Source organism: Ranitomeya imitator, chromosome 1 (genome assembly GCF_032444005.1).
Source record: "Ranitomeya imitator isolate aRanImi1 chromosome 1, aRanImi1.pri, whole genome shotgun sequence".
In the NCBI taxonomy this organism is placed as follows: domain Eukaryota; kingdom Metazoa; phylum Chordata; class Amphibia; order Anura; family Dendrobatidae; genus Ranitomeya; species Ranitomeya imitator.
The window spans coordinates 1185093681-1185109218 of NC_091282.1; the positions used below are offsets into that span (position 1 = coordinate 1185093681).

Sequence of the window (15538 nt, forward strand, 5' to 3'; positions counted from 1 at the left end):
CATGCGAGGAAATCGCATCCTCGCATTACAATCGGATTACAGACGGATCAGTGTTTAGGAAACATTTGTGCGATTCTCGTCCGTATAAAACGGACCGATTTTTTAGACGTTGTGTGTGCCGCCGGCCTAACAGCGCACTCCAGCTTCACAACAGCGCTTACAAGCTCAAAAGAGAAGAGCTCGTAAGCACTATGCATATTCTCCTAGCTACCAGTGGTCAGTCTCCAAGGCAACGGCCTATAAACAAGAGTGTTAAGTTCTCAAGTTGAGCTGAAAATTTGTATTTGCAGGCACTGCCGTCGGCCATGTATAAAGATGGGAATATCCCTTTAAAATCCAACATGCCTAATCCTTGTTTCCCCTGCCTGTCAGGGAAGTTGGACATCAGTGTCCCACAGAAACCAATTTAGGCAAAACTCTTGTAATATGTATGTCTATCCTTTACAGCAACCTCTTCAGGAGGCAGCCATATTGGTTGTCAGTCACCCAGTGCTTCTAGCCAATGACACAAGTCCTGCCTGGCGCTATAACCACGTCTATTATGTGATGACACAAAGAGTGAATAATGAGGAAAATTGGGAGCCTCTGCTGAGATTTTGGAATTGTCTCTAAAAAATATTTATTTGTGGCAACAAATCACAGCGCAGTTTTCATTTCTCATTTTCTCATTCTAACATGAGAGCGGCGCTGTGATTGGTTGCTATGCATAAATCTGCCGCACACAGCCGGTAGTCACTGACTGTCAGCCTCTCTTCTTTGTTCCTTAGGCCCCGCCCACCCCGGCTGTAGCGCCCTCCCATTGGCTGGAGGGGACATGCTGGCCGTGTAGTAGTAGCAGTCAGGCTGCCATTGTTAGCAGGGTGCCCGGCCGCTCTCATCATCACCATGCCCGGGAAAGCCGCCTGTACCGGAGCCGCCATGTACAAGTCCTGCCGAGGTAAGACGGCCGAAAAGCGAGAGCAGCACAGCTGCAGCCCTGTGTGTGGGCGCTGTATGGCAGGAAAGACCGAGGACATGGCAGAAGGGCGCTGTATGGGGGATATATGTGAGTATGGGCAGAAGGGCGCTGTATGGGGGAGATATGTGAGTGTATGGGCAGAAGGGCGCTGTATGGGGGAGATATGTGAGTGTATGGGCAGAAGGGCGCTGTATGGGGGATATATGTGAGTGTATGGGCAGAAGGGCGCTGTATGGGGGATATATGTGAGTGTATGGGCAGAAGGGCGCTGTATGGGGGATATATGTGAGTGTATGGGCAGAAGGGCGCTGTATGGGGGATATATGTGAGTGTATGGGCAGAAGGGCGCTGTATGGGGGATATATGAGAGTGTATGGGCAGAAGGGCGCTGTATGGGGGAGATATGTGAGTATGGGCAGAAGGGCGCTGTATGGGGGAGATATGTGAGTGTATGGGCAGAAGGGCGCTGTATGGGGGAGATATGTGAGTGTATGGGCAGAAGGGCGCTGTATGGGGGAGATATGTGAGTGTATGGGCAGAAGGGCGCTGTATGGGGGATATATGTGAGTGTATGGGCAGAAGGGCGCTGTATGGGGGATATATGTGAGTGTATGGGCAGAAGGGCGCTGTATGGGGGATATATGAGAGTGTATGGGCAGAAGGGCGCTGTATGGGGGAGATATGTGAGTATGGGCAGAAGGGCGCTGTATGGGGGAGATATGTGAGTGTATGGGCAGAAGGGCGCTGTATGGGGGAGATATGTGAGTGTATGGGCAGAAGGGCGCTGTATGGGGGAGATATATGTGAGTGTATGGGCAGAAGGGCGCTGTATGGGGGATATATGTCAGTGTATGGGCAGAAGGGCGCTGTATGGGGGAGATATGTGAGTGTATGGGCAGAAGGGCGCTGTATGGGGGATATATGTGAGTGTATGGGCAGAAGGGCGCTGTATGGGGAATATATGTGAGTGTATGGGCAGAAGGGCGCTGTATGGGGGATATGTGAGTGTATGGGCAGAAGGGCGCTGTATGGGGGAGATATGTGAGTGTATGGGCAGAAGGGCGCTGTATGGGGATAGATATGTGAGTGTATGGGCAGAAGGGCGCTGTATGGGGGAGATATGTGAGTGTATGGGCAGAAGGGCGCTGTATGGGGATAGATATGTGAGTGTATGGGCAGAAGGGCGCTGTATGGGGGGATATATGTGAGTGTATGGGCAGAAGGGCGCTGTATGGGGGATATATGTGAGTGTATGGGCAGAAGGGCGCTGTATGGGGGATATATGTGAGTGTATGGGCAGAAGGGCGCTGTATGGGGAGATATGTGAGTGTATGGGCAGAAGGGCGCTGTATGGGGGATATATGTGAGTGTATGGGCAGAAGGGCGCTGTATGGGGGATATATGTGAGTGTATGGGCAGAAGGGCAGTGTATGGGCAGAAGGGCGCTGTATAGGGGATATATGTGAGTGTATGAGCAGAAGGGCGCTGTATGGGGGATATGTGAGTGTATGGGCAGAAGGGCGCTGTATGGGGGATATATGTGAGTGTATGGGCAGAAGGGCGCTGTATGGGGGATATGTGAGTGTATGGGCAGAAGGGCGCTGTATGGGGAGATATGTGAGTGTATGGGCAGAAGGGCGCTGTATGGGGGATATATGTGAGTGTATGGGCAGAAGGGCGCTGTATGGGGGATATGTGAGTGTATGGGCAGATGGGCGCTGTATGGGGGAGATATGTGAGTGTATGGGCAGAAGGGCGCTGTATGGGGAAGATATGTGAGTGTATGGGGGATATATGTGAGTGTATGGGCAGAAGGGCGCTGTATGGGGGATATATATGTGAGTGTATGGGCAGAAGGGCGCTGTATGGGGGAGATATGTGAGTGTATGGGGGATATATGTGAGTGTATGGGCAGAAGGGCGCTGTATGGGGGGGATATATGTGAGTGTATGGTCAGAAGGGCGCTGTATGGGGGAGATATGTGAGTGTATGGGCAGATGGGCGCTGTATGGGGGAGATATGTGAGTGTATGGGCAGAAGGGCGCTGTATGGGGGAGATATGTGAGTGTATGGGGGATATATGTGAGTGTATGGGCAGAAGGGCGCTGTATGGGGGATATATATGTGAGTGTATGGGCAGAAGGGCGCTGTATGGGGGAGATATGTGAGTGTATGGGGGATATATATGTGAGTGTATGGGCAGAAGGGCGCTGTATGGGGGAGATATGTGAGTGTATGGGCAGAAGGGGATGGGGGGATGAATGTATGGGGGGAGATATGTGACTGTATGGGCAGAAGGGCGCTGTATGGGGGGGATATGTGAGTGTATGGGCAGGAGGGCGCTGTACGGGGGATATATGTGACTGTATGGGCAGAAGGGCGCTGTATGCGTGTATGCATTGTAAGGAGGGCATTTATATGGAGATGTATAATGTGTGTATTATGGGCACTGTACGGCTATGTATATTTCATTATGGTCGTAAACCATTATATTGATGAAATGTGCAGTTATCCTGGATATCATACATACGCCTATGATAGAAGCCATTCTATGGGTGACATGTGCACATGTGTTGTAGTAAGCTCCTGATATGGAGCTATGTATTGGATTCTGGGCAGACACTGATGGCCGGGCATTATACCCGCTGCATAGTCTTGGCCATTGATTCCATGGCTCTGTATTATGGGCATGATGTGGATATTATGTTATTATGGAGGCATTATATATATGTATGTATGAGTATTATACATGTGCACTACTTTACTGTATAGTTGCTTGTAATGTATACGCACAGATTAACCCTTTTATTCTCCCGCTGCATTACTTCTATACCATGGGCTTGTGATTTTTAGGAGGGCTGTATATTCGTGTACACAGGGGTATATACACCTCGCCTGCGATCAGACGGCTCATTGGGATTCGGGGCAGGTCCTCACTTGTCGGATACAGACAGCTGGTGAATGCCTGAGACCGCGCAGCTGCTGCAGAACATCTCTGCAGGAAGAAGCAATGCATGGCACAGTGCGCCCCTGTTTCTGTGTGTAGTAACGGCTCGCAGGTCCTCTGTGCCAGCCGGTCCCTGCCTACTTGGCACTGCCGCCATCACTGAGTAGCCTTTCTGGGCAGCGAGCGGTTCTCGTCTCCTGACAGTCTTATTTCCTGTGCGCCGGTGATTGGTGGAGGCTCGGGCTTAGCTCACTGAGACGTATTTCAATTTCTTCCATTGGGAATTTCGTCCTTTTTTTTTGCCCGCGAGAGAGAGAGTAACTGAATGACTTGTCCTCTCTGGCCGCGCGGAGGAGGCTTCTTGCAGCTGTATCGGGCAAGGAACTGGTTAAATGGATCTGCGCCCCTAATGTCCCCATTGTAATATCATTAGCGGCCTCTCGTTTTAGTGTATTGCTGCGTGCGGGGAATCTCACTGCGGTTTGATGAAGTGCTTCATCCTGTTTTCCTCGGCCTGGAGTGAATTATTCTGCTGGATGAAGCCGCGATGTTACTGTAGACAGTGATACAATGTTCCCCACTCCAAAAAGAAGACCAAAAAGACTATTCTGTTCTTCTTGGTATACGGGAAGGATTGGTGACATCTGATATTTCTCCTACTCAGCCCGGATGTGGAAATTGGTTTCATTTTTCTCCCCTAAATCTCATCTCGCTGCGTCCCTAGGCTTATTTAGTCTTTTCTGGACTTTTGGCAAACTGGGTGACAACCAGGGCTGTGGAGTCGGTAAGCCAAACCTCCGACTCCTCAATATCCATGACGGCGACTCTGACTCCATGACTCCGACTCTGACTCCGACTCCACAGCCCTGGTGACAACTAGGTCAGCCCCAAAAGGCATGGCTATGGCACACTTGCCAACTATCCTAGAACATCCAAGAGGCTTCCAGGAATGAAACGGAGACCTATGAGACTCCAGAAGATTTGGCCAAACCCTCTGGCGCTGCCGAAATCTCCTAGAAAGTGCATGATGCAGATGGGGCGTCCAGTCTCCCTATCAGGTGATAGAGATGGGACATAGGGTGGAAATGGTTTGGGAAAATATGTTCCCAAATTAAGGGGGCACCACTAGGTCAGATGGCTGGTGGACTAAGGAGCTTGCGCTGAACCCATCCTTGGTGCACTATTGGCAAGGCTGTTCCACAGTAACCTTAGATATTTGGGCAGAGTATGATTGTATTTGTGCACTATAAGATCGGGCCATGCTTAGAAGGTAATGACTGATGAAGGGTAAATGTTGGCACCCAATCTTTTTACTCCCAGAACATAAGCTGCCATGGAAGTGCCCGCTTCAGCTTACACCTTTTGACCCTGTTACGGTCGCCATTATTTTTGGGTCTTTGTCTGGTGAGCAAGCAAAAAATAATATTGGTGGGATGTGTGTGAAGAGAGAATGATTAATTCATGAGCTCGGCATACGGCAGTTCAGGAAGGGTCATTATTCACGCAGAAACATATGTCCTCCCGGGGGGTCAGCGAGACGCTCTGCAGGACGAGGACTGTGGGAACCAGGGTCTACCGGCAATACTCACTATTGTCAATGTCAATTACTGTGTTTTATCCAAAATTGCACCTGTCACATGAAGGTGATGATCATGATGTTTGGAGGGCCTAACATTGAGGCACGGTGGTCTAACGTTGTATGGGGGAGCCGGCCGACTGATGGTTGATGGTGACTGCCGATAGCAGCGTTCTCCCTGAGACAAGACGCTGGCTGACGTGTCGACCATTGATTGTTCTCATAGAGAGCGACTAAATGCACGTTCCTGTGTATGGGGGAGTCGGTGGAGATGACTTTTGGCCAAATGTTTGTTCGGTAGCCATTGATTCTTCCCGCATCCAGCCACGGCGGACCATGCAGCAATTGGCCAACCTGGTAGATGGCGTCTCACTTGGTATTTCTGCAGTGTGTGCATGAGGCCTGAGAATTCGGCTTGGTCTCTCCTTGATCTGCTCATTATTGGGGCCAACGACACGTTTTCTCCAAAGAAGACAATCCCAGATTGTGATGACCCATACACTGAGATGTGAGTGGAAATGGGGGATAGAAGGGTCCACCATCATGTCTCTCTGGCCGTCCTGTTAATGACTATGAGGGGAGCGGATGATACAAAGCTAATTTGTGCACCGCAGAGAACCGAGAAGGATTTAACCTGCCTGAAGGCGAAAGCGAGCCGAGGAACAATGCAGAATGTCATTACCGCTGTCTGCAGGACATCTTAATACAAAAATGTGCATGATCCCGCCAGGATCCCGCCTGCTCACTGCACGGGGGTCTCCCACTGTTTCACAGGTGTAGAGAGGGGAAAAATGGAGTGTGCAATGCTGGGACCGCTGTCAGAGGTGCCCCCACTAATTACTGGCTGGAAGGAGGGGGGTTGGGACACATAAGAGTCCCTGGTGTCTTTATATATGAGTCCACTGGGCGGTCCTAACCAGTGATTGACAGCTATCTCTGCAGGGAAGACTGAAGATCAGATGTGTGAAGCCAGGATTGGGCATATTGGACGTGAACCTGCTTGCAGTGTGCATGCTGTCAGGATTGTACGGCGCTGTGAGTGGGCGGGTGCATGATCACAAGTATGTAGATTACATACATGCGGTCACATGCCGACTAGACGTGCTACAAGTGACTGGAGTGAGGCTGGACATAGTCTAGTCGATATGTGGCCGTAACTATGCAAATTGCATGCTCACAGTCACAAGACCGCCAGCATCGGAGAATCCTGACAGTGCACACTGTTACATAGTCACTGCAGACTTGAACCCCAAGCCTGGACAACCCCTTTAAGACCAAAAGACCCTTGCAAAGTTGGTAAATTCTGCTAGTCCTTTATAAATAGGATATGACTCTTGAGGATGACGTCTCCTCAGGTATAGTATCTCCAGACACAACACAGATCTCTCCATAAGAATAGAAAGAGGGAGAACGCGCACCATTGTGATGTCCGAGGCCGCTCATTAGTCGCCTTTCATGGGACATAAAAGGAAGGCGGATCTAATCTTATGAGACCCCCATCATTAAAGGAAATGTTTCTTTCTGCTGTCACTCATCCCCTTGACTCCGATGTTGCGGAGCGTGGATGGTCTTTGTGTGATGTGCGACAATGAAAGAGGCTTTAGCATTACAGCTCATTGTGGAAACCTCTGCAGACGATCTTCATACAAAGGGTTGAGCTCCATGGGAGCGACAGTGGCTGGCACAGAGCCGCCATCCATGGCCACCGCTCCTGTATATAAGAGCCACGTTGGGCTGTACACGTGCCTGTAACGCAGTATATGGCCAATGTTTGTGCTATTTTTTTTTTTTTTTTCCCTCTAACCAGTGATGTTCCAGGGAATGTTGACAACACTTTTTATGGTAATGTTAGTATATACTGTATAACTTGTACTCGGGGGTAATGGCCCCTTATGATAACATTCAATTAAGCATGCTTTCCAAAAATACACACACGGTAAAAGCCCAGGAAGTGTATGTTATACATAGCCAATTATAATCTGTAGCATATCCCTTACACTAATCTGTCACCTGCGGTTTGCCTTCCCATCTGATAATAACATCATGTAGGGGCAGAGACCCTGACTCCAGAGATATCACTTACATTATTTGGGTGCAGTGGTTGTAATAAAATCCTTCTTTTCTCTGCTGCAGTGCTGTGAATGCTGAGCTCTGTATAACCCCACTGATTGGCAGCCTTCTGTGTACACTGTGTATAGGCAGAAAGCTGCCAATCAGTGGTGTTGGCGTAGTATGAATGACTACATGGCAGCAGGTTTACTAGTCAAATAGTGATTAGTCTCCTGCTGACAACACGGATTTATCATAACTATTGGAAGCAGCCCAGTAAGTGACACATCGCTGGAATATGAATCTCTGCCTCTACATAATTCTTCCCTCCGATCTGGTAGTGAAATCTGGTGACAAATTCCCTTTAAGTACCGATTGCACTAATGATCATTAGGCGACATATGGTGCCGGTGATGGCTTCATGTGAGCGTTAGACTGGCATCTTTGTACGTGGAGCTTTAAATAACTTGTTCTCGTTAGATGAACCTTAAACCTTGATCAGAGTTGGCCAAGACTGTTGCGCATGGAGACCCATTGGCTTTCAGATGCCTATGAGGTCTCCTGACTCTTCGTCCAGCATAGTCTGTGGGCATCTTAGTGTGTTTCCGGGCTAAAATTGTTAATCCAGTTGGCTTTGCTTTTCTTTTTCATTAGTGAACATGAGCATGGACCACCCAAGGTCACCTCGGTATCCTGTTTTCAGATGGTTCTCCTTGACATCGCCATATAAAGTGCAGCGCTGGCATCCTTAGGAGCGGGGCTGACTCTAAGCCACTGGTCAGCATCAGATAATTCTGCCCACTCTCCATTTTTCATGGTTGGGGCAAGACGACCAGAAACCTGCATGGTTTACCACACTGCTCACAATCACGGTTTTGAGGTCCACAATGTCTTACAAGATGATTTTTCTTTTAAAAGGATTATCTGTCCACATAAAAGTGAGGCGTAACGCTGAGGCAGGCAGGCGCACATGGGGCAGTCGCGCTTCCTTACTCCTGCCATCCGTCATTTTGGTCTACTTAATTGAAGGTGCTCTAAAACCAGAGACAGCCCTTCATTACTGCCTCTTTTTCAAAGATACAAAAAAAAATGCTCTTCTATGCTTTTTTATTGACTTTTGTGACTTCTTTCTTTTTAGTTTATTTGTGGCGTTTTTTTTTTTTGTTCTTTTTTTGGGCGTTCTGCTGGAATTCAGTGTTGGAAATTCGGGGCGTTGATCTGAGTCGGGCATACACGTTCTATCACATTCTTAATGTTGGCAGAGTTCATTTGTTCTCCAGGAATTGCTTTACGTGACCGAGGTGCGATGTAGGAAATCTCGGCATGGAATAAATGAGGAGTATAAACACTAGCCTCTTGTACGACTCTGGAAATTCATGTCCGTGCACATTCACTGCCGAGGGATCCGGTTACAGATGGACTCGAGGAGAATAAAGCTTCTTTATTCCGAGTCCCAAGATCTATTGGAAATGTGATCAGCAAACTAGCAGACGTGCGGCTGGGATCGGCAATGTGTCACCATCTTACCCAACGTAGAGCAGTATCCGATGATCGCAACTGGACGCTTATTTAAAGGGAATGTGTTGCAATTTTTATATTAATAATTATTGACTATAAGCTCATTTATTAAGACCAAACTGAATGTTGTGTATTAATATTTATTTTTTTGCACCTGCTAGAGGCTGACATTTTCATGTATAACAGGGCATGTGGTGCCACGAGCAAGGGTTTTCTGTGTGCACAAGGAAATGAGGTCAGCCTGTTTAAATAGGCTGTCAAACGACGCTGATCGGCTTTCATGTAGCCGATCTGCAGTTGTTTAACAGTGTAAATGTACCTTTAAAAAGGTCGCATCTGCAGTGCTACTGGGTGAGGTTGTGTTTGTAAAGGTTTGTGGCTACCGAGAAAATGAAAGGCCGTTAGGTGGACGTTAGAGATAGGAAACCAATTTTTAGATACTTCCACATGGGGTTTCTTCTGGTTTGTAAAAAATTGTAAAAGACCCCATACACAGATGAAAATCGTCTGAACCCACTGACCTTCTCATATGTATGATGGCCTCCCAACTCTACCCTGACAGGTGATGTCACGGGGAATTATTGGGCCTTTGGAATTTCAACAACCGATCCTTTTGATTTCAGGGACAATAAACCATTGCTACATAAGTCTTGTCAGTGGCTGTCTCCCGTCTTCCCTTTGAAATCACTTGAAAGTCTGGCCGAGCCGCCTTGTGTGTTGGGTAGTTGGAAAGAGAACTGTTGGCCAAACGTTCGTTTAGTAGACCACTATCTCCTGAATGACCAGCAGAAGACCAGGCTCCTCTCCTGTTACAGTGCGGACCTGGACCTACAGTCTGTCTCTTGCCTTGACCTGGACAAGGTTTTTCTAGACCTGTGCCACTCATCTTATAGAACCTCATAATATTTCAGGCCTGAAAACATGGCACAACTTTTTTTATTTTATTAAAATTTCATCTCAATCCATGCGTAAAATCAATATTAATTCAAAGGCACTTGGAGTACTGGATCGCCCCCCAGTAGGGCAGTGGGGTACTCGGATCCGGGCCCTTCTGTTCTCAATGGGGATGTCACGGTGGCTGACCCGGTCCGTGGCCCTAGGGGACGTCCGTTGAAAATAAGGGGGAAGGGTCTTTAAAGGGATAGTGTTCGTGACGCCACCTGTGGTATTCGGTCAGGGTGACTGACGCTGCTTAGGGGTCCGCTGGGGTGATGTTATGGCAGCTAGATGGTATACCTTCCCACAGGTGAAGTGTATCCCCAGGGCTTCCCAGTGTGTAGATGGTGGATGGTGTGAGGCGCAGTGAATAACGAGGACACAAGGTTGCAGTCTCTTTACCTTTACTGAAGGCTTCAGCGTCCACAGTCCAGAGCATCGGATCACAGGGTAGGCAGAGTCCGGCCGGTCTGAAGGCAACTCCAGAGTCCCCTTATCCAGGTGGAAATCAGTAGCCTTCCTCTAGCGCCTGAGTGTTGTAGTACCTCCCTGCTGAGCTTCTCGGTGAGGTCTTCACAACTGATGTCGGTGTTCTAGATGTTCTGTCTCTTTCTCTCTGTCCCCCAGATGGTATGGATAGGACAAACCCGTATGACTGATGGCCTGAGGCTTTTTACAGGGATCCTACGACGCCCCGGCCCCCACAAGTTGCACCGTGCCACCGAGCCTCCTGGGTGTAAGCTCAGGCAGCTAACGTGGAATTAACTGTCCTGCCAGTCTCTGAATAAAGCATAGAGATCCTTACTCCCTCGGTGTTCTGGCTACCGGCTTCTGCGCCTCAGAGGGAGGCAGCCTATTGCAGGGCAGAACTCCCTCTGGATTCCTCTCCTTGTGCTATGACTTTGTTTCTCACTCTCAGCAACGCAATTCTCTCTGTGTCCTTTCTTAGAATGCTGCCGCACGTCGGGGCAGGCGCAGCTCCGTAACCCTCTATCTAGGCCTCTGACAGGATCCCACCCCTAACGAGCGCCCTTCTGTGTGAGTGCTGTCAGCCCCATCTTTCTTTACTACATACTCAGTTGTATGCTTGACAAAGACCAGGATACTGGTCGAAACGTTGCTCTTTCATGGACCAATAAAGATTTCGTTTTGATACTACAACACCCGTTTGGAGCGCTGTTCATCTCTTCTCTTAGGATCCCACCCCTGTCAGGGATCTCTCTGTCTGCAGCTGTTTGATGTTCCTCCTTTCCCCTGTCTGCCTGACAGGTGCTGCCTGGGTCAAGCCCAGTCCGCTTCTGCCTAACTTCCTATCCAAGCCACCAGTTTTTTTTCCTAATTGTGAGGAGTGCCCTACTAGATAGGAGCATAGCCCCCCTGGTGGACTGGAGTGTGAAGTGTGTTGTGTGGTTTGTGATACCTGGCAAGGTGATCTCCTTTATTGCCTTCAGACGTAACATTACTCCCCCTGGTGGAAGAATGACATTACTGCAACGACCAGGACCCTGGGGCGCTGCAGTACCATAAGGGCACGTCTCGGCCTACGTCTCAGCTCTGTATTACAGACGTATACAACGTGGCTTTATCGTGTGCATGATCCCTGAACCTGGACTTTTTTGCTTCTTATTTTTTCTTTATATTACAAGACCATGACCTATTTTTTTTTTTTTTTAACGTTAGTGATTTTTCTGCTTTTAAGGCACATTTCTGATGTCCAAGTGACAGAGAGAATTGGAAGAGTGTGTTTAGCAGTAATTAGTCTGCGCTGGGAATTCCTCATGGATTTAGTTCTGGGTTACGTCACTGCCCACACATTCGGTAATAGATCATCTTTCATGATGCCTTACAGTTTCAGCAGTTCTGCATTTTCACAGCAACAATGAAGTCAATATCATCTTGTCCGCCTTTCAGTTTCCTTTCTTACACATTTGGGCGTCACCCCCAGTTGGAGGAAATCTATCATGCAGAAACCAAAGCCTTTTACGTGGAGGCGATGGTCACCTAAACGAATGTTCATTGCGAGATTAAGCTTTTTCTGCCGTTGATCACAACATTCATTGCGGACAGTAAAATAAATCATTAATCGGGAGCACGTTCCCTGGCGTATAAGAACGGATGTCTTGCCGATAAGAATGAAAGTAAGGAGGAAAAAATGATGGATCACTCGAAATGTCCCCACCTCATGGCCATTATGACATGATTAAATCTAACCAGGCATCGGTCATCTTCCTAGATCGTAGTCTAGTGCTTATTGGGGGCAGATTATCTCACTGTATAAAAGGAAACTTCTGAAGACTGGAGAGAAGCTACAAATTCCCAACCCAATTACTCCAGTTGGAACTATGTAAAGATCTACTGGTTGGTTTCCAAACATATTGTTGTTGAATATTTAAGAGCCCCCATCGGTGTGCCCAACTGATTGACAGGAGAACCCGCTAACCAAAAGACACTGCTCAAAGTGAGCAACGACTTGTAGGACCTTTCATGTTTGAAGAAAACCAGATGATCCCTGGCAGAAAATACAAAAACCACAACCCTAGAATCTTGCCGGAAGAGACCGAGTTGATAGAAACAGTTAGAAGCTTTCCCCTCCAATAAGTCATGAGATCTAAGCTTGAGGACCACATTTCAACAAGCTTAACCTTATCTCTGGGTCAGAATCCCTTTGAGTAATGCCATATGTACAGCATAGAGGAAGTCCTTAGTTTAGAGGACGTCCCCCCATTGATTGACCTAGAATGGAGAGCTAGGCTGTAGAGTCCCCATACACATTAGATTGCTGCAGGCCAAGCTATCTCTCCTGACTCTCCCATATACATGAACACTCTCGGTTGAGCGATCTTATTTTTTCTATGATTGAGCTGCTGCCAGACTCTTTTTGGCACCAGTTTTTCTCCAGGAGAACAAAAGGAATGGTTGGTAGGCCTCCTCAAACATTGAACTGTTAGCTGATCCTGCAGACATCGTCTGGTTTGAAAATTGTCTACAACTCCTTACAGAGCGTTATGCCATTTATATTGGCCCAATATATAATATTAGAACCTCTAAAATGTCAAAATTCCAGAAATTATTTTTATTAAGAAAGAAAAATGTTTTTTAAAATCTTACTGGTGTTTGGTTTAGATTTCTTTGCTTGCGTCTATATTATTTTATGTATTAGTTTCCCTGGTTCCTTACCTCTACCTTAATCGGCATAAAAGTGATTTCTTGAAGCGTAAAATAACCTGTGGTTGGAAATACCACGTTTCTCGAAGGTTTGGATCCTCAGGAAGTTCTTTTATCTGAAAGAGGCTTTCTTACAAGAAACCTGTGATTATGATATATAAATAGTATGAAAAGCCAAGGGTAGTATTTATGCTGGGGAGACGGGCGCACAATGAGACAATAGCATTGTAGAGCTTGTATAAAAAGTATGGAGGTACGAATATCTGTCTTATCTTCCCTGGATGGGGGAATAATCCTTTGGAAGACACTTCTGGCAGCTGAAAAAAGGGATCAGGCATGTTGAAATTACAGCAAAACCAAATAAATGAGCTGGTGTCTGTGGAAAGTGTAAGAGCACGTTCACATTGTGGCCATTTCACAGACAAAACCCAAGAAAAAACAAACTGAGCACATACCCTACAGAAAGTAATTGGTAATAGTACATGTTAATAACATAGAGAACTTACCATAGTTTCTGCTATTGTAATCAAAAATAGAATAAAAGTCATCCCACCGCAACAAGGTGTACCCACTGCGACAAGGTGTACCCATTGGGACGGTTCTAGCCTGTCTCTAGTATTAAAACCTGACCATGTGTCATACGACATCTTTGTGAATAAAGGCAAAGAAGGATAGGGTCCCGACTGAGACATCTATCCAGGGGAAATCAAGATGAAATCATTGGCTCAGATAGGGAACAAAAGATTACTACAAAACCAAATAAATGTGCCGGACTATAAGCTGGTATACGTGCAACGTGTAAGAGCACTGTGGCAGTTTCACAGACAAAACCATAATGAGCATATACCCTACAGCAAGTAAATGGTAATAGTACATGTAGAGAACATAGGGTACTTAAGGCTATTTTGATCAAAAAAACATAAAAGCCATTTCACCACGACAAGGTGTAGACATGAGGTACCCAGGATCCAGACCTGCTCTGCCCTTTTTTCACATTGATGTTGTATGACACATGGTCAGGCTTTAATACTAGACAGGTTAGGACCGTACCGATGGGTCCACCTTATCGTGGTGGGATGGCTTTTAAAAGTTTACCATAACTAAGAACCCTACGTTATTTACATTTATTATTACTGTGTGCTTATTTAGTTGCTGTAGGGTATACAGTCATTTTGTGTTTTTTATTTTTTTATTTTATTTTGGGTTTTGATGTTGAAATGTAAAGGCTGACAATACGTATTTAGTAAGGATGTGAGAACCTACTGATTTTGGCCGGATCAGGCAACCATCTCTTCTCGGAAGATATTGAGGTAAAGAAATATTGGATTCCATCAGGCCTTATCCATTATTCACCAGGGAGGAGGACTGCTGCTGGAGATGTCTGGCGTACCTCTCCCTTAAAACGCATGGATACTTGGAGAGTCATCAATCTGTATAGGGTGGGTCGTCTGGCATAGCCATAGGGCAAATATTTTGCCATATGGGCAGACTAAATTAGAAGGACCCCATAAAGGTGGATCTAAACAATAGATATAAATAGGTTGAAAGTTGAGCAAATATTGAACGATTGTTCCAACAAAGCCGCCTTTAACCTTTTTTGTTCACGTTGACCGTTCACACACCAGCGGAGATCAAACAATCCTTTCGGGAAGGTTCATTCACGGAAAGATCATTCATGGTGTAGAAACTTTTGGATGACAATTTTTTTTTTTTTTTTCCCCTGATCACGGAATAATTTTTTTTATTTTTTGTTAAATTTTACGTGATGAACTTTGGTGGAATTGTCTGCTTTGATCTTTAATGTTTATGGCCACCTTTAATGTTCACCAGCATTGTTGGGTTTGGGCATCATTTGTGTAATGTGTATGACCAGCTTTAGACTCGCTGGAGTTACCACCGGTGGACTTTTAGGGTGATGCCAAGTAGTCAAAGTCTGCTTAAGAGATGTAGCTAAAGAGAGGGAACTGGACCATGTGCCCCAGGTTCTTCAAGCTGTTTGTCCTTCGCCAAGGCAATTCTATACAGGGCTCGGGCAGTGAACTCAACCTCTCTCCTGGTTTAAGGGAAGTCTGTCTTTGGACTTGATTGTCTTCATTAGCTAAAAAGGGGAACCAAACACTAAAAGATCCTTTAGGAAGAGCAGGTAAAGAATTCACATGGCGTGAAGACCTATTTGTGATGTTATGAGGATCAGACTTTGTATTTCGAGATTTGTGCTCTGTGTCACATGCAGACAGAAGATATGCATGTGATTCCCGAATCCGTGTCAAATCATTGTGCTGTGTGTACAATATATGTGATGACAAGAAGAGAAGGGAACAGCTGCCCCGGGGCAGAAATGGGACGAGAGTCCTGGGAGGCAGCTGCAAACACAAGGCGGTGTAGGAGG

The 15538-nt window shown here is 46.8% G+C and overlaps 1 protein-coding gene across 3 annotated transcripts in view; it reads left to right on the forward strand.

The window, feature by feature from the left end:
* The first annotated feature begins 816 nt into the window (after positions 1–816).
* The window catches only part of AFAP1 (actin filament associated protein 1), a 127811-nt gene continuing 113089 nt past the window's right edge, over positions 817–15538 (forward strand). The window contains exon 1 of one of the 3 annotated variants that reach the window (XM_069744773.1): positions 817–937. In XM_069744773.1, the coding sequence (XP_069600874.1) occupies positions 886–937 (52 nt within the window). In that variant the 5' untranslated portion in view covers positions 817–885. The remainder of the gene's footprint in view (positions 938–15538) is intronic. The other 2 variants (XM_069744774.1, XM_069744771.1) reach the window with 2 other exon arrangements.